This window comes from Triticum aestivum, chromosome 6B (genome assembly GCF_018294505.1).
Source record: "Triticum aestivum cultivar Chinese Spring chromosome 6B, IWGSC CS RefSeq v2.1, whole genome shotgun sequence".
Lineage (NCBI taxonomy): Eukaryota > Viridiplantae > Streptophyta > Magnoliopsida > Poales > Poaceae > Triticum > Triticum aestivum.
Window position 1 is genome coordinate 691,814,172 of NC_057810.1, and position 18,530 is coordinate 691,832,701.

Consider the following 18,530-nt stretch of genomic DNA (forward strand, 5'->3'; position numbering starts at 1 on the left):
CATACCATGGCAGAAAAGAAAGATCTTCAAGAAGCATGTGAGTTGGATTCACTAAAGGAATGAGTTTTCTAAAACACGATCGACTGAGATTTAACCAAGTTTCTGGCAACTAGTTAGTCGTTAGATTTTTGTGTGGAGATTTTTGCTAGACTAAGCGTCGTCCAACAGCCCCTGCAGCACGTCGTCCCACCGCTTTGCAGGTCCATTTGTGCTTGTTGCAGCATGTCGTCTCATCGATCACCATGTTTCCCTCATTGCTCGCAGCATGTCGGCCCATCATCCGCAGCATCTGACATTGTCGTTTGCGGCATGAAGTTTCATTGATTGCTGCATCTCGTTGTTGCTCACAGCATGCCTCGAAGCGACCATCGTTGCCGTTTGCAGCATCTAGCCCTGTCGTTCGCATCACGCCGTCCCAACAGTTGCAGCGTCCATATGTGCTGGTTACATCATGTTGTCTCGCCGATCACAATGTTCCCCTCATTGCTCGCAGCATGTTGTCCCATCATCCGCAGCATCTGCCATAGCCGTTTGCGGAATGAAGTTTCATTGATTGATGCATCCTGTCGTTGCTCACAGCATGTCTCGAAGCGTCTGTTGTTGCCGTTTGCAGCATCCGGCCCTCGCGTTCATAGTACCACAACTACACAGTCTTATGTCCGAGTTGACTGAGTTCTAGCCTTCTAGGCATACCCCTAAAGGAAATAGAGACTTTAGGGTGATGTTATCACAGACTTATCGACTGAAGGAGTGATCTTCTATCCATGTTGACATCACATGTTGCTTATGTTGTTACGCACATATATGTTGCTTACGTTCTACCAGTGTACAACTATAAGGAGGAAGTACTACCATACTTCTAGGAACATCGTGCTTTCAGTTTGGAATTTAAATCGGTCAATGATCCGGAATCAGGATCATGGTTTTGGTGGTGGCGTCAGCTACTACTTTGTCGATTCAACACATGTTGGCTGCAAATAAACTTTATGGATTGGTGTTGGTGTTTGTAAGATGTTTTGATCCGAATGCTACGGCGGGAGACCTCGCCGTTTTGCATGTAGCCTCGGAGGAATATTTAGGAGACAATATTGGCAAGAGTTACATAAGAGGATATGATTTTGTTTTAAGTTTAACACATGCTTTAGTTAACTGATGTAAGTATCAAAAGAGTGCTAGTATCATTTATCAGAGTCAATGGTGGTGCATTGGTGTTGGTTCCTGTTTCCAAAATTATTCAAGCTCTATTGCTTCAGCTGATCTATTATTGCCCCTTGGTCCCATGCAACCCAATGGTTGGGATGTTCATGTAATGCGCGATGTTTGTTTCAATAATTGTCATTCGGCCCGGCTGCTGAAAGGAGCAACGTCGACTTCAGACAGAGAACGGCGCGGCGAAGCGCGCGTCCGCCTCTGGCACGTGTACGAGCCATGGGCGCCATGGTTCCACATCAGTGTCGACCCGTCCGATCTGACCCAACAGCACAAGCATATTGTCATCACGTCCCTTGGTCGCATCACGAGAGTGGACAGCGGCGTTCCACCAACCAACCACCTGTGACGTGCACACCATCGAGGCCGTTTTTGTGGCTGGCTCAGATCCGAGACGGACGGTGGATCGTGGACCCAGAACCAGAATGATAACGGCGCCGCGAACGCCAAGCGTGCTCGCCGCGTCCTCCGTCCGTCTACAAATAACGGAACGGGGGGATAGCGCTCCCCACCTCGCGCCTCGCAGCAGCACCAACCAACCAACACAGCTCCAGTCCCCGCCCGCCCCGCCACGATGGTCGCCACGGCGAAGATCCCGCAGCGGCAGCTCTTCATCGACGGCGACTGGCGCGCGCCCGCGCTCGGCCGCCGCCTCCCCGTCATCAACCCCACCACCGAGGCCTCCATCGGTCCGTGCCCGATCCATCCGCCTCTCTCCATCTCTCTCTGCTTTCCGTTGGCCCGTGTCGTCGGGTGCTCATGGGTGGGATTTTTTGCGCAGGCGAGATCCCGGCGGGCACCTCGGAGGACGTGGACGCGGCGGTGGCGGCCGCGCGGGCGGCCCTCAGGAGGAACCGCGGCCGCGACTGGGCCCGCGCCCCGGGCGCCGTCCGGGCCAAGTACCTCCGCGCCATCGCCGCCAAGGTATGTACAACTCTGCTGCTTCCGCGCGCAACTCAGTAGGCTGCTGTGTTGTAAATTGATTCTTGAAACACTACAGGCTGTGTATTAATGGTGCCTGCTCAGTCGGTCAATCAGTCAACTTCTCAGTATTTTATCTACTACTAGTACTCCAATCAGTCAAAGTACTCATAATAACAGGCTGGAGTACTTGTTATTATGGGTGCCAATGAATGCCAGATTTGTCAGTGATCCAGTACGAAATCAGTCAAATGACATATACAAGTCCTAAAGGATACTCAGGAATATATGATTCGCGGGTGAGGTGATTTTTTTTTCAAGACCATCCCAGTCTATTCTGGAAGAGAAGAAATTATGAACAGCAGAAATCACTTTTAGTCCTGGATCTGTCTTCTCCCTGAACAGATATGAACAGCTGCTAGTTTTTGTTTAGCGTCTTTTTTTTTTTGGCATATGTTGATCTGTATCGAATTATGCATGATCACACAATTACTGTTATGGTGTACCACGGTAGTTGCCCCAGAAGTGATTTTAACAAAAATTAGAACCGCTTGGATATGGATGATAGCCTTTTTACTCTAAATGAGGAAACGGAATTAAATCTGCTTTTCATCTTGCATTTGTAAAACGTTGTAATTTTCACATGTATGTCAGTTTTTGATGCATTTGAATTTTCTTGCTTCAGATGATTGAGCGGAAATCTGATCTGGCTAGGCTAGAGGCACTTGATTGCGGCAAGCCTCTTGATGAAGCGGCATGGGACATGGTATGCGATCCACCTTTCGAATGTCTGCATGCACTGTATTTTTGTACACATGATGTACTGATGTGCACGATGTTCTTTTTATCAGGACGATGTTGCCGGCTGCTTTGAGTTCTTCGCGGGCCATGCTGAAGCCTTAGACAAAAGGCAAAATGCTGCAGTTGCTCTCCCGGAGAATTTTAAATGCCATCTTAAGAAGGAACCTATTGGTGTAGTTGCTCTAATCACACCTTGGTATTCCCCATTCCCCTCCTGTTCTGTCTGTATCTCTATATATGGTTGAAGCATGCTACCGCAAACCCTTCATATAGAGCTTTAAATCGGTGTGGATGACTATTAGGCTTAGTCATCACAATCCAAATAATTTGATACTCCCTCCGATCCATACTACTTGTTGCTGCTTTAGTACACTTTCTCTCTCTTTCCTTGTCCCCATATTGTGCTCATGTTCTCCGGATTTATAAGTAGAGTGTTCAAGCTCACGCAGCTGACAATGTCATCTGTGTGTGCGTGTGCATGTAAAAGTTTTGGCTAGTGTCACTAAACTTGTTATGGATCGATACAACCCTGAACCCTGTGTTTTCTCCTCATTCAAATATTTCTTTTCCTTACTGGCCCTGGTAATCTGTTGTCAGCTTTGCTCACTTAAATATAATTACGTAGATCTCATTATTCTAGAATCTTACTGCTGAATGAGAACAGTTGATCCAGTAATTCCCGTCAATCTTTTTCCTTCCTGTAAAAAAAAAAACAGTTGATCCAGTAATTTGTTATTGATTACATTCAACTTTGTGGTTTTAGTTGTATTTTTTTCTTTTTTATAGTTTTATGCTATAACTTTAAATTATTTGGTCCTGACATATAATATTCTTGGTTTGACATATTTGCTACAGGAACTATCCTCTCCTGATGGCTGTATGGAAGGTAGCCCCTGCTCTGGCAGCTGGTTGTACAGCTGTACTGAAACCATCTGAATTAGCTTCCGTGTAAGTTTAACATTTGTCTGTGTTTCCATTTTATAAGCAATTTGTCCGTGTTTCCATTTTATAAGCAATGGGAGTTGAAACATCTCTATATTTTTGTAATTACCAGGACTTGCTTAGAGCTTGGTGATGTGTGTAAAGAGATTGGTCTTCCATCAGGTGTCTTAAATATTGTGACTGGATTAGGTCATGAAGCTGGCGCTCCTTTGTCGTCACACCCTGATGTCGACAAGGTACATATATTTGTCCAATATCTTTTTGTGATCCATCTATGTCGATGGAGTATATTCCTCACAATACATGGCTTATTTGTGCTTTTAGGTTGCATTTACCGGGAGCTATGCAACCGGTCAAAAGATTATGGTTGCTGCAGCTCCTACAGTCAAGGTTTGTTCCACATGTCTCTATTTTTTCAATCTTTGTAGTAATGTATCACCAAGTATCTGTTTTTCCCCTCCTTTAGATTTTTAGAATATTGACCAAGATACTACGAGCGCTCTCCTGATAGCAGACCATTCTCACCTTTTGTGTTGCATCTTTTCTTGACAGCCTGTTACATTGGAACTTGGTGGCAAAAGTCCTATTGTAGTATTTGATGATGTCGACATTGACAAAGGTACATGCTGCTGCATGCTGAGACTTGTCCAATTCGAAATGCCCTATGCGAAATCACTTCATACTGCATGGTGTTACACACCTCAAAGCCTTCATTTGGTGTCTGGGGTTTGTCATGATAAATGATTGTTATTACTTAGGATTAGTAACCTCTAAAATGATTAAAAAGAATGATGTCTATAATTTCACCAGACTTTCTGCTTGTTCAAACTGGTGTAATTTTTTGTGGAGGGTACATACAAGCTGAATAACGAAACGAAGAATAGCCTTGGCTAGCTATTTGGTTTAATCTGACTAATCGTAGCTTTTGGAGGATAGCTACTTTTTGTAGGGAAGCCCCCTCAAAGATCCATATGAGTTACCAAAGAGTTGTTCTTGTGTGTGATTCTTGCCCAAAAGTGCAAGCGGATTCGGCTCACGCAACTACTTTAGAAACCATCCCGCCAAATAGTAAATTCTGGCTGTTCCAAAACGCACACCCTTGCTTGGCTAGTCTAGGGGTTTTCTTGCTTGAGGCCCAAACATACCGGAAATTGTTTCATCACTAATTTTTGGTGACAAGCAAGGCAGTTATTTTGAACTGATTATTAAAACATGAGTAGTATGCTTTAGCTCTGGAAACCTTTACGATCTAAATGTTTCTATACAGTGAATCACTCAAGTTAGTTGATACATACATTTTGATTGAATAATATGATTCTGTTAAGTACCTTTTGTGACCTTTAGTTTGATTTGATTGCTGATCCTTCTATTTAAACAGCTGTTGAGTGGACTCTATTTGGGTGCTTTTGGACCAACGGTCAGATTTGCAGTGCGACATCTCGTCTTCTTATCCATGTAAGTATTGATGTTGCAACTTTAACTGTAATGCTAATGAAGCACTCTACATGTTTGATGGGATTCAACGATAGCTCAGACCGGTCATCAACTTTTCACTTATGATTATTGTATGATGCACTACTATCAGTTCACATGACATATGTCATTGCATTTTGTACAGTATGCTTTTCTTAGTAACACATGGACTGCCCGTTGTTTAAAGTACATGTTTTAGCACATTAAGCTGGGTTGCTGTACTGTATGGCTGGCAATCGGGAGCAAATTTCAAAATGTTGCTCTGGAAGCTATATCCCAGATTTATTAATTTATTGCTCTTGAGCATATGGCAGTCAGTTTGCACTCCTGACATCAAACTCTTCGCAGAAAAACATCGCTAAAGAATTCGTCGACAGGATGGTTGCATGGTCCAAAAATATCAAGGTGTCAGACCCGCTCGAGGAAGGTTGCAGGCTTGGGCCAGTTGTTAGTGAAGGACAGGTACTACATGTTAGCTTTATATAAATTCAGAGAGAGAACAGGACATGTCCTTTTTTCTTTTTGCTGGATTTATGTTCTCCTTTAATTTATTTATAGTGATATACTCCCTCTGTTTCTAAATGTAAATCCTTAGAGATTTCAGTAGGAACTACATATGGATGTATGTAGATTCACTCATTTTGTTCTGTATGTAGTCCATATTGGAATCTCTAAAAAGACTTGTATGTAGGAACGGAGGGAGTAGTTTGCTCCTTTGAGTTAGCAGCTGTAGCCGCTCTTGTTCTTGCTAGTTATTACAAACTGCAACTTATACCTGTGTCCAAATGCACTGAAGCACCACATTCTTTGGATTTATTTTTATGTTTTTCACACCAAGAATTCATGTTTCTGTCATAGCCCATGACACTGACTGAGAAAAATAAACATCATGGCCAATCCATCATCATCCAGCTTTGTAAAAATATTCTTTGTGTCTGCATATTACCCGTTGCTTAGACTCATTCCTTGTTAGTAGTCTTACTTGTGGTATTGCCCGGTTTCAGTATGAGAAGATCAAGAAGTTTGTAGCGAATGCTAAAAGTGAAGGTGCCACCATTCTGACTGGGGGTGTCAGGCCCAAGGTAATTCCCAGTTCACTGATGCTTGTACGTGTACAGGTATTCACATTCTACTAAAATCGAACTAACATTTTGTGTTTTTGCAGCATCTGGAGAAAGGTTTCTTCATTGAACCCACAATCATCACTGACATCAACACATCAATGGAGATTTGGAGGGAGGAAGTCTTTGGTCCAGTCCTGTGTGTGAAGGAATTTTCTACCGAAGAGGAAGCCATCGAACTGGCCAATGATACTCAGTGAGCTACTTATCTGTTTCAATAGAGCATCTATTATTTTGACGAGGATTTGCAGCATATATGTTATGTAGCCTGTTGCTTGTGAGCTTACTCTGATAACTGATCCTCTTTCCACAGTTATGGTCTGGCTGGTGCCGTGATTTCTGGTGACCGTGACCGATGCCAGAGATTAGCTGAGGTATGTCTTGCAAATCGCTCTTGGGTCTGTTTGTTGCTGCACTTCTGTAACAAAGTGTCTGATGGCGATCCCAACTACAGGAGATCGACGCGGGGTGCATCTGGGTGAACTGCTCGCAGCCTTGCTTCTGCCAAGCTCCGTGGGGCGGGAACAAGCGCAGTGGCTTTGGGCGCGAGCTAGGAGAAGGGTGAGCCAAGATTGTGTTCTCTGAGGCATGCTATAACTGTCGAGGGTTTTTACTTGACGCCGTCCGCGCCTTTTGTTTTGCAGGGGGATCGATAACTACCTGAGCATCAAGCAAGTCACCGAGTACACATCTGATGCGCCGTGGGGATGGTACAAGGCTCCGGCTAACTAAGATGTAATTGAGCTGGTTCGAGGACCTGGGTCTGTTCCATCAGAGGATAAATCTGTGCGCCGGCCTTTGTAGTGGTGAATAAATGTAGTTTGCCATGTACTCCTGAACCTTTCTTGCAAAATAAATGGCATGAGTTTTGTGGACATATGCTGTGTGTGACATGGATTTACATGCAACTCCCCTATATTATCTCAGTCTATGACAACGGTCTGAATATTATTATCAGCGACGCAAAGGACGTAAAGGAAGCTTGGTCTTACCTTAAGACGAAGTTTGAGATAGAAGACTTGGGTAAAACCAGGCTCTGCTAGGCTTACAACTTGAGCACCTTCCTGGAGTTCTTGTTCGCTAGTCCGCATACACAAAAGGTTCTTCAAAATTTAGTATGGATATAATCTCACCCTGTTAAAAACCTGATGGTTGTAAGATCTTTTAACAGACTCATTCAGACCTTGAAAGGAGAATGGGGAATTTTGGAGACGAATTGCACTGGGATAGTTTTACCAGAAGAACCAAGAATTTTGGAGACGAATTGCACTGGGATAGTTTTACAAAATTTTGGAGACGAATTGCACTGCAAATTTGTGTTTCTCTATTGTGGAACATCAGTTTCTTGGCGGTCATGCAAGCAGACCCTCGTAAAGGTAGTTGCTTTTTATGTGTGGCTGCCTCAGCCGGATTACTAATCACATCCAGACGTCATGTGGACTCAATACCTTTTTTTCGCGAATACGCAAAGGACTCAATACCGGCAACGGCCCCCCACAATTATGTATGCTAAAAAAATAAATGCTCAAAAGAACACCCCCACAATTATATACTGTACAATGATAATGTTGCTTGTGTTGCACAAATGCAAATGCTTTTTTTTAAAAACAAATGCAAACGAGTTATGTCAAAGAGCAATCTCACTAAGCATATACTCCCTCCGTTCACTATTATAAGAAGTTCTATTTTTCTCCTGATTCGGATATATGTATAGAAGCATTTTATTGTGTTTATTCACAAAAATGCCAAATGGAGGCCTTAATTCTAAAACTTCAATATTCAAACTTTTCAATTTTAAGAAAATTCTGAAAACAAATACACATATACCTAGAGACATGTACATGTGTGTACATTTTCAGGTCGAAATACGTTAAAATGAGAGTTGCACAAAAAAAATTGTGCCTTTTCAGCATCAGTACGGTTCATCCTCAAAGTCCATGATTTTTGTTTGTGTGCAGCTCGCGTTTCAAGGCATTTCATCTTGGAATTTTACACACGTACACATTACGTTCTTGTATACATGTGCACTTAAAAAAACGAAATTAAAAAGTTTAAGTTTTGAATTTTTCAGAATTAAGGCCTTCATGGAGCTCGGTCTCCAAAATGCCCTGCTCGTTTGTTCACTTCTTTCAGTTCTTAACATTTGTGAACGGAGGGAGTAGCTCCTAAATTCGTCTTCCCTCGTGAACTTCAGAAGTGGGAAAGTGAAGATCTTGCAAACTAAATCTTATGATGATCTTGCTGATCTATTCACAAAGTTTCTACTTGCATCAAGTTTTCAAAGATGTTTCTTGGCATCAATATGAGAAAGCTAAGAGTTTCAAGGTCCAGGGGGAGAGAACCCCTAAATCATAGCTCCCTTTGATGATCTTATTAAAGGTCGTTGGTCCAGAGGACAAACACTAACCCTTTTTTTTTGAAACTTCGGTAACTTTATTAGATCAAAATATTGTTACATCATCCACTAGCCCTTGTACAATATATGCAATAGACGGGTATCCAACCAACACTCATACATTTGCGACAGGACAAACACTAATCCTGGAGACTAAAGGTTGTACTCTTGTTTTCCTACCGAGATAACAAGTGCAACTTGAGATATGTATGCGGTGCACTCTTTTGTCCATCCTTTTTCCCCATGCAAAATGGATAAAATAATTACAATTATTATAGGAAAGTCTAGAGCTATCCCATGATAGTGGAAAAGTCGGCAGATACAGAACTCACCTCACACAGGTCATACGAAGGAATTTTTAACAAGGCATGTGCATTTCAAAGTAAACATCCGAGGAGGAGTGTTATGCAACATTAATCTATGCTATGCTACTCAATTGATTTCTACAAGTCATGCAAATACTCCCTCCGTAAACTAATATAAGAGCATTTATATCACTATTTTAGTTATCTAAACGCTCTTATATTAGTTTACAGAGGAAGTACTAAGTAATATCATTAGTAACATGTCATGAAGCCTTGGCAACCTATCAAAAGGTTTATTGTGAGCTTATTACTAAACTGCTTCAAGTGGGCTAGGCTATAAAAGGCCATGCGATGGAGAGTTTCTATACAGAATTTGATTTGAGCTCATGAGAGAAGTCATTGTGAGAATATAACAAAGAGCTTACAAGTTTCTTTCTATAAATGTTGGTATTCTTTGTTTTTGCAATGTGTTTATTTACCTATTGAACATTCCGAGTCAGAGATGGAGTTCAACATCGATTTTATGATAATTTGGATATTTCTCAAGAACATCTAAAAATGGAGGCTGCATCTATTAATTAAGATACTAAGCTCCCTAGATTTGAAGTATTCTGATGCATCGAAGACTGTAGGGTTCGCTGGGCCCCATTTGTAAGGGTGTGTGTGGTTGGTTGAGGGTTCATGTTTGTTTTTCTTTTTGTTATTTTCTTTTTTGCTTTCCCTACTCTTTCTATTTTTAATTTTATTTTTCACATTTCAATTCATGAATATTTTTCAAAAATGTGCATTTTTTTAAAATTATCATATTTTTTAAAAATTCATATTTTTTTCATAATTCATGAATATTTTTAAAGTTCATAAATATTTAAAATATAGCACATATCAAATTGTATTTATAATTTGTGAATTTTTAAAATACATGAATTTCTTAAATTACTAAATATTTTTAAAATTCATGTTTTTAATTTTGTAGCATATTTTTAAAAATCCATAAAAATATTTTTATTTAACAAAACTTTTCAGAAAAAGAATGATAGTCAGCTTTTTATGAGATAGCAGTGGAGCGAGCAAAAAAAAGTTATGCAAGCGAGTGGAACAGAGAGCCGAAATAAATGAGCAGTAGCTTAGTGACCGGCCCGTGTGAATGTTACAGTGGCAGTTCCACAATTTCAACATGGATAAGCTCCCAAGGGGCTCATGCCATGACCATTCGCTAACACCAAAAGTGAAATGTGTAAGGACACCGTAAGCACACATCGAACAACTCCACTCTTCTCTTAAACAAATACCTTTTCTAGCAGCACCCAACAGGATACATGAATGGAAAAAAACAAACGTTATCAGAACATAATTAACACCCAAGCCAATGTAGATAAAGCCAAACGGAAAAAAAGATAATCTCATGAGTGAAGAACGGCGTGGCGAAGCGCGCGTCGGCCTTAGCTGTTTGTGAAGTGCTCTAGTATATTTCTTGTTTTTAAGAGAATGAGATTCTTTTTAGGGGTTTTAGAGAATGGGATGGGTATAGAGAATTTTGCTAGTCTCTCTGAAAAGGGCATATGCGGTAGAGTTGAGTTGCCTAAAAATCAAAATCCCCCCTTTTCACTTCCTCGTGGCGGCCCGATGCCGCCGCACGCCGGCGTCGACCTCCCGCGCGCCATCTGCGCCGCCGTCATCAAATGCTCCTTCTCGCCGCACGCCCGCCTTCTCGCCGCGGACCCGTCCCTCCTCGCCGCCGTCCTCGGCCGCCTCTCCCCGCTGCCCTCCGCGGCCCTCGCTTTCTTCCGCGCGCTGCCGCCCCCGCACCCGCTCGACGCCACCCTCGCCCTCGTCCGCCTCCTCGCCGCGCACCCGCGCCACCACCCGGTCGCGCGCTCCCTCCTGCGCGACCTCTCCCTCCGCCACCCGCTCTCCTCCCCGCTCGTCCTCCCCTCGCTCCTCGCCGAGCCCCGCGTCCCGAGCTGGCTCCTCCTCGCGCTCGCCCAGGGCGGCCGCGCCGGCGACGCCGTCCGGGTCTTCGACCACATGCGCGCGGCGGGCCTCGCGCCCGACGCCCACGCCTGCACCGCGCTCCTCACCTCGCTCGCCAGGGCCCGGATGACGGCCACCGCGCGCAGGGTGTTCGACGAAATGGGCCTGGCCGGGGTCGCCATGAACACGCACGTCTACAACGCCATGCTGCACGTGTGCCTCAAGGCCGGCGACGCCGCGCGCGCCGAGGCGCTGATGACGAAGATGGACGCTGCCGGAGTCCCGCTGGACCTCTTCTCCTTTAACACCGCCATCGCGCTGTACGTCAGGAAGGGGATGCAGTACGAGGCGATGTGCGTGCGGGACCGGATGGCGAACGACGGTGTCGAGGCCGACATCGTCACCTGGAACACCGTGATCCACGGGATGTGCAAGGAGGGGAGGATGAAGGAGGCAGCCCAGCTCCATAGGGACATGGTGGCGGCAGGTGTAGAGCCGGACATGGTGACGTATACCACTCTGGTGGATGGGTATTGCCGGGCGGGTGATGTGGGGGAAGCGATGAAACTGCGAGGGGCAATGGAGGGAAGGGGGATGTTACCGGGTGTGGCTATGTACAACGCAATCATTAGGAAGCTCTGTGAGGATGGTAAGATGAAGGAAGTGAACGGGTTGCTTAGCGAAATGGATGAGAGGAAGGTGCAGGCTGACCATGTGACGTGCAACACGCTGATCAACTCATACTCCAAGAAGGGGGACATGCCCTCGGCGTGCAAGGTCAAGAAGAGGATGATGGAGTCAGGGTTGCAGTTGGATCAGTTCACTTACAAGGCTCTCATCCATGGATTCAGCAAGGCCAAGCAGCTAGATGAAGCCAAAGAGGCCTTATTTGAGATGATGGGTGCAGGTACTCCAAATTGATCTTATTTTGCGGTTTCGATAAGTGGTATTAGCCCATTGTAAGGACTAAAGACTGAATAATATGATGTCTAACCAACCACCAACCATTACTTTGAGTAGCGAATGATCCTTATGTTTTGATAGAAAACAGTCGGTGTGCAATAAGCCAAATCACTGGTTACTTGACATATTAGTCTCTACTAATGATGTTTGGTTTTATCTGTATGCAGGATTTTCACCCAATTATAGTGTATTTTCATGGCTCGTCGATGGCTTCTACAAGAAGAACTGCGCAGATGCAGTGCTACTCATTCCTGATGAGCTTTTGAAAAGGGGCCTTCCTCCAGATAAATCAGTATACAGGTCTCTGATCCGAAGGCTCTGCAAGAAGGGGCTGGTTGATCTTGCCCAAAAAGTACTTCACCAAATGCAAGGCAAAGGCCTAGAAGCTGACTGTCTGGTGTATGCCACACTTGCATACGCACAGCTGAGCACAGGAAAGCTGGCTGCTGCTTCCGATACATTGGACGAAATGTCGAAGAGGCAGCTGTCTGTGACGCCACAGATCTACAACTGCCTGTGCACTTCTTATGGGGACGAGAAGGAGACACTGAACATGTTCTGGGTTCATGCCATCGAGAGAGCCCTGATTGGGAAGAGTGTGTACAAACTGATGCACCAAGCAAGGGTGAAATCATCAAATCCTGGAGTTGAGAACGAGGGACATGCTCCTGTTTCAAGGCCGAGCTTACCGGCGTCTGCGAAATGAGACCTCGGCGGACTTATCCGGCAGTTTCATGTATCATTACCATATGCTCCCTTCCTGAACCTTCCATCGTGCAAGGGTACGAAACACACTCTGGTAATTCATGGCATCTCTCTGTTCTTTGTTGGTCCACTGTAATACCGATCTCGTGTATTTACTGCTTATCAAAAATTGTTTTCAGGTGCCCTGTGAATCTGCGTCCCATCTTGTTGGCGCTGTAGGTTGCGAGCTGTGCTCCTCGCATACCCATATCGCGTGCACGAACCTTGTCAACAGAAGCATATTCGATGTATGGCAGCAACAGGACAGTTGAGGTGGTGGAAAACACCTTGTTAGCCGGATAGAAGCAGGACATGTTTGATACTTTGGTTTCACTAGGGATTCACAGCGCAATCTGTTTTTTTTTGGGCAGTTAAGAGTGTGCTAACTCTTTTTTTTGAAACATCGAAACTTTATTTCTCAAATAATCGCAAGGTCATTTACAAGGTTAAGAGTGTGCTAACTCAATTATGTATCTCTGATATCAAATTCCTTTTAGGGAAAAGGAAGCAATGTGCATGCTTATCTATTTTCTGAGCTCAACAAGGTAGCAACAAATAGGCAAATAAAACCCAGATGCTTAGACCACATTAGGCCTGTTCTGTTCTGGGTGGATCCATTCATTTGCCTTTTTGAGAATATATTTGAAAATTGGCTGTTTTTCTGAGTAGATGGCAAAACTTCTATCCTGTTTTGCTATTCAGTTAGTAAAAATAATAATTAAAAACTGGTTTGTGTGGCTTTGGGCCTGTTTGACAACTGGACCGGGGCCAAGCAGCCCAACCCAAGTGACAGAACTGCAGTATTGGCCCACTGAAATTACTTCTTGAGCTACACGAAGAAGAAGATAAGGTGGTGGCCATGCCGCGCGCTCACCTCGCAGTAACCATGCCGCTGCTAGCCCAAACTGCTAAAACCCTATTCCTTTCCCGCCTCCCGCCTCCGACTTCGCCTCGCCTCCACCTCCACCGCGCCACCGCCACCGCTGCCGGCGGGAGGGGCGACGGTGCGGCGTCGGCGGCGTCCGGCACGTCGGCCAGGGACCGGCGGCTGGCCAGGGTGCGGGAGGAGCGGCGCCGCCGCGAGTACGACCGCGAGCACACCTACCCCGGCTGGGCCAGGTCCGTCGCCCATCTCCCCCCGTCGCCTCCTTCCCGAACCCCTCTGCTTTGCTACTGTCCGTGTGTATGTACTGTGTCTGTTTGGATGAATCCTCTGCTCAGTTAGCTTAGCTCACTGGTGGTTTGCTCTGATGGTTTTAGGGTCCTGGAGAACGCCTGCAGGGATGACGAGGAGATGCGCTCCATCCTCGGCGACAGCATCGGGAACCCGGAGCTCATGAAGCAGAGGGTGCGTTTTTCTGTTAAAACAAATAACCGGGGTTTTGATTCTTGGGGCCTCAAAGTGCAGTGCATCTGCTGTACTGAAATTGTAGAGCTTTGTGTGCTTGCTGTGCAGATACAAGAGAGGGTGCGCGCGAAAGGCAGGGAGGGGTTCAACAGACCCAAGACGGGCTCCGTTGCCGCGTTCAAAGTCAGCTTCCGAGAGTGAGTTGTCGTGTAGACGATGAACACACATGTATTTTTATCTGCTCGGCATGCATGATAGCTTAAAGTGATTCTGGACCAGATGATGTGCTTCAATCAGTAGCGAGATTCATTGCCAAACATCGATTTGCTCTCTCTGTATCCATGATTCTATTCTCATTGATATAACTGAAATTCTCTTTTAGTGAAATAATAATAACACGGCATTTCCATGAACATCCACAATCCAAAACAACTTCTGCTTTCAATGTAGTATTTCCCATATTTCAAACTGAGGCAACGATCTGAATTTGGGTCACTCTAATGCATAAATCAACAATGTAACAGCTAAGTTAGACATCAACATTGCAGAGACGGTTGATTTTTTCTTTTTTTTTAGGGGAGTACACAAAAGGTTGATATGATGATTGTTGTGAAAGCAATAGGAGCTTTTCCAAGTTCAAAGATGTGGAGTCTTATGAACTCTGAATCTCATTTATCTTTGTATCCTTGCAGCTTCAACCCGTTAAATGCTGTGGAGTCTTATGAACTCTGAATCTCATTTATCTTTGTATCCTTGCAGCTTCAACCCGTTAAATGCTGTGGAGTCTTATGAACTCTGAATCTCATTTATCTTTGTATCCTTGCAGCTTCAACCCATTAAATGCTTTCATCTGGTTTGAACTCTTTGGAGAACCAACTGATCGAGATGTTGACCTTCTTGGCGGTGTAAAGTGACATTGTATATTTTTTCTTTGGATTCTCATCGTAGAAAGCCATCACCCTGTCTTGACGGCAGCTGTTTCTTCGCAGGTTATTCAGGCTTGGTATGTCATGGGAAGGCTAGGAGCTTTCAACTCTTCAAATTTGCAGGTTGGACTTGTTTGATATTTGAATCCTACATTGCCACCGTGTTTTTCTTCTCATTTCCAGTTGGATTCCTCCACTCATAAAGCCAAATCAATAACTGAAAGATAATACTGTGCATCAATTCTAAGAGAAACCCTCCGAGTTTTTTGGAAATACGAAATAATTTGCACATTATACTCGGTGTCTTCTAAATTTCGAAAAAAAATGCACACTATTGTGATATGTGAACCACCCCTTTTTGTTTCTCTATGTAATTTGTGAACCATCTTTGGCATGGTTTAACTTGGCACCTAAAAAGTGTTGCAAACTCTACTCACAGTCACACAGGCCAAGATATTAAATTAAAAAAAAAGTTTGACCTCTTATAGTAGCGTTTACCTATGGAGCTATTCTTTATCATCTCACCCGCAAAAAAAAGTCTATTCTTTATCATCTGATTACAACATCTATGTAGCAGACGTTGTAAGTTTATGTATATAAAGCTCGCATGCTTCTTCTGATGTTCTATGATAAGTTAGTTGTTTCCCTCACTATATTAGACTTGTGATTTGTAAAATTTGATCTCAGCTGGCCAACTCAATGCTGGATTTTGACCCTTCGTATGATTCTGAAGAAGCTTCTGCTGTAATGCCTTCATCTTTCCATGATATCAGTGATGTCGAGTTTCAAGACAATTGGGGCAGAGTATGGTAAGGATTGGAAACATTCAGTAAGTTTGAAGCCTTGTAAAGTGGTGTATGCTACTCTGGAAATCATCTTCTATTAATTTCAGGGTGGACCTTGGGACTTCAGATCATCTTGGATTGGATGTACTACTGAACTGTCTTACACAATTAAGCTCAGAGTAAGGCATCTCTCACTGACTTAGTAGAATATACGTAGCTGTTTAGCTCGGAAGAAGTATCATCACAGATCATGGTTTCCAATTAGATTGTGGAGATAAATCGGCATTGGCACCTTAACTCTGCAACCATTTATTAGCGGACCCCCAGATGTGAGGCTAAACTAATTGTAGAACCAAACTACCAGCTTTTTGTTCATGTATGTATGATCATGTCTTCATTTGCTAGCTCTATGATTTCTGGTTTCTAAAACCCTCCTAAGCAACATCATCTCATAGCACATTATATAGATTATGAATTGTGACTGCACAGTTTTCCAAATTTAACCATCATCTTGCACCTAACTCACCCTGTCTGTTGATTTGGCAAACACTGCAGGCATTTGGGCATCAAACAGGTGGTTTTTGGCGGCAGAAAATTGGGCGACTGGGAGGAAGGCATGACGAGCTCGGACTATGGATACAAGCACTTCAAAATATAGGAATCAACAAGTGGTATGTGGCTCGAAGCCTCCAGGGGATCACGCAGCCCTCAATAGTCGAGATAAATTTTGTCTAGGAACGAGTTAGGAGTAGTCCCAACTCCCAGGCCTGGCTAGATTTAAATTGCGCGCTCGTGTATGTATGCATGTAAATAACTTCCAAAGGCTAGTGTCCTTGCTCTAGTGCCAATGGTCAATGGTCAAGAGCATAGAGGCTCTTTGGCTGCTTTCCTTCACCGCCAAGATGCTTTTGAGGACAAGGTGGATGAGAGATTCAACATCTTTGGAGTTGAAGGTTGCCTCTGCTAGTGATGTCAAGACAGTCTAGTAAATGATGGCAAGGCCACTGCTTCCCATTCCTCAAGCAGTTTGCCTCCTGCACACACTGAGTTCCCCCTCAGTGACCGTCGGTAGCCAAGACGCAAGGCCTTCACTTTCTATGGCCGCTGACGTTCCGGAAGCTTAGTCTAGTGGGATGTCAGCTCTTCTTATTTTTGTCAAAGGGGGGAATTTTAGGCTAGAAGGCTTCATGGGTCTTTATGGTTAGAGAGTTTGAGAGGTAGAATCCATGGCTAGATAGCATTTTCATGTGGTTGTACTTCAATTTGACTGTTTTTTCTACTCCCGTGAATGAACCAAGATTTGGGGAATCGAGTTTATGAAACTCGTGTTTTTCCGTCCTCTGTTTACATGTGGCTATCCTATTCATTTGTGTTGCAGAGTTTGGGTATCTTGTCGTGCATGAACAAGCTGAACCAACATGGCAAGTTCAGAAAGAAGCTAGACAATCACACGGTACAAATCAATTAGCACAATCCTGAAACAACACTAGACATGTCCCTGAAACATCTTATCGAAACACAGGCCTTCAGCGGGCAAAACGAGTAAGACATAGCATGCTCTTAAAACAACACTGGGCAGTTCACTCAAACATCTTAACAAAATATAGGTCTTTAGCGATGTAACAACCAGGACTAGGACTATGCTTAGGAATTGATCTGTGCATCATAAGTATCATTTTCATCTCATTATAATATGAAAATATTTCATCTCATTATAATAGGAAAATGAGGATAATTGCAATCCTCACCTTTTTCCTAAAGGGCCAAACCCCTAAATTTTGCCAAATGTTCAAAATACCCTTTCGAAACCCTAAATATTCGTAAAGAGCCTCATATTTAATATGTGGGCCCTCCCCAATTTAAAAGAATGCAAGGATTTATTTTAATTGAATTGTAATTCATAAAATGAATGAATTTTGTCTATTTTAAATTGAGGGATTTCACATGGTGAAATCTTTTAAAAACCTATATCTAACCTTTCAATATTATTGGGAAGCTACTAAATTTATTCTACTAATTTTGGAATCATCCACAACACACTTATAGTTAAACCCTAAACTTAATTCAAATTGGTTTAAACTCTATGGTTATGATAATTGCTCAATGGACTACACCAGTTAATACAAAGGAAGTGAGAGCATTTCTGGGTATCATTGGTTACTATAGAAAATTCATTATGCATTATGGGATTATTATCAAACCTTTAACAAACCCGCTGAAGAAAGATGCAATTTTTTTACATGACTTGCCATCCAAACTCGAGGTCTTATTTGCAAGTGCAAGAATTTGAGATCAGAACTGATCCGAAAAGTTTGGCTCATTTGGAACAATAATGTTTACATCTAGCTTGGCAGCAGGAAGCTCTGACTAAAATAATGGGCCTACAACATAAGATCACTTGCAAGAAAGGAACTACAAATTCATCAGCTAATGCTCTTTCTAGGATGCCATTTTATTCTGAACATATCCTGACATTGTCCAGTACTACCCTAGCTTGGTTACTGGACATTTTTGAATTTCACTCTAATGACCGGAAGGCACAAGATTTTTTACAACAATTCTCTTTGAACCCAAACTCCCAGAAAAAGTTTCTTTTTTTTTTTGCAAAATGGATCACTCAAATACA

At 43.5% G+C, this 18,530-nt stretch overlaps 3 protein-coding genes across 4 annotated transcripts; all 3 read left to right on the plus strand.

The window, feature by feature from the left end:
- The first annotated feature begins 1,645 nt into the window (after positions 1-1,645).
- On the plus strand, positions 1,646-7,344 carry LOC123139332 (betaine aldehyde dehydrogenase 2). Its single transcript, XM_044559136.1, has 15 exons — positions 1,646-1,898; positions 1,991-2,133; positions 2,816-2,896; positions 2,982-3,127; positions 3,787-3,879; positions 3,986-4,109; positions 4,198-4,263; positions 4,426-4,492; positions 5,252-5,328; positions 5,695-5,808; positions 6,351-6,428; positions 6,512-6,663; positions 6,781-6,841; positions 6,922-7,028; positions 7,112-7,344. Exons 1-15 carry the CDS (start codon positions 1,784-1,786, stop codon positions 7,197-7,199), a joined length of 1,512 nt encoding a protein of 503 aa, XP_044415071.1. The 5' UTR covers positions 1,646-1,783; the 3' UTR covers positions 7,200-7,344.
- Positions 7,345-10,704: 3,360 nt separating this feature from the next.
- LOC123139334 (pentatricopeptide repeat-containing protein At5g38730) lies at positions 10,705-13,295 on the plus strand. Of its 2 annotated transcripts, none has more exons than XM_044559138.1 (3): positions 10,705-12,045; positions 12,269-12,883; positions 12,986-13,295. In XM_044559138.1, exons 1-2 carry the CDS (start codon positions 10,791-10,793, stop codon positions 12,805-12,807), a joined length of 1,794 nt encoding a protein of 597 aa, XP_044415073.1. In that variant the 5' UTR covers positions 10,705-10,790; the 3' UTR covers positions 12,808-12,883; positions 12,986-13,295. The 2 variants fall into 2 exon arrangements, with proteins under 2 accessions (XP_044415073.1, XP_044415072.1); XM_044559137.1 differs by having other exon boundaries at positions 10,707-12,045; positions 12,269-12,900.
- Positions 13,296-13,660: 365 nt separating this feature from the next.
- Positions 13,661-17,245, plus strand: LOC123139335 (uncharacterized). Its single transcript, XM_044559139.1, has 8 exons — positions 13,661-13,964; positions 14,106-14,193; positions 14,302-14,390; positions 15,020-15,098; positions 15,183-15,242; positions 15,807-15,928; positions 16,012-16,083; positions 16,460-17,245. The coding sequence occupies exons 1-8, from the start codon at positions 13,705-13,707 to the stop codon at positions 16,560-16,562; spliced, it is 873 nt and encodes a 290-aa protein (XP_044415074.1). The 5' UTR covers positions 13,661-13,704; the 3' UTR covers positions 16,563-17,245.
- The last annotated feature ends 1,285 nt before the right edge of the window (positions 17,246-18,530 follow it).

Bases quoted from the DNA above. Each gene is read 5' to 3' on its own strand.
- LOC123139332 (XM_044559136.1), top strand. From the start codon at position 1,784: ATGGTCGCCACGGCGAAGATCCCGCAGCGGCAGCTCTTCATCGACGGC. The intron at 5,329-5,694 runs GTAAGTATTGAT...AACTCTTCGCAG, and splicing joins CATCTCGTCTTCTTATCCAT to AAAAACATCGCTAAAGAATT. The intron at 5,809-6,350 runs GTACTACATGTT...GCCCGGTTTCAG, and splicing joins CAGTTGTTAGTGAAGGACAG to TATGAGAAGATCAAGAAGTT.
- LOC123139334 (XM_044559138.1), top strand. From the start codon at position 10,791: ATGCCGCCGCACGCCGGCGTCGACCTCCCGCGCGCCATCTGCGCCGCC. The intron at 12,046-12,268 runs GTACTCCAAATT...ATCTGTATGCAG, and splicing joins ATTTGAGATGATGGGTGCAG to GATTTTCACCCAATTATAGT.
- LOC123139335 (XM_044559139.1), top strand. From the start codon at position 13,705: ATGCCGCGCGCTCACCTCGCAGTAACCATGCCGCTGCTAGCCCAAACT. The intron at 14,194-14,301 runs GTGCGTTTTTCT...CTTGCTGTGCAG, and splicing joins CGGAGCTCATGAAGCAGAGG to ATACAAGAGAGGGTGCGCGC. The intron at 14,391-15,019 runs GTGAGTTGTCGT...GTATCCTTGCAG, and splicing joins TTCAAAGTCAGCTTCCGAGA to CTTCAACCCATTAAATGCTT.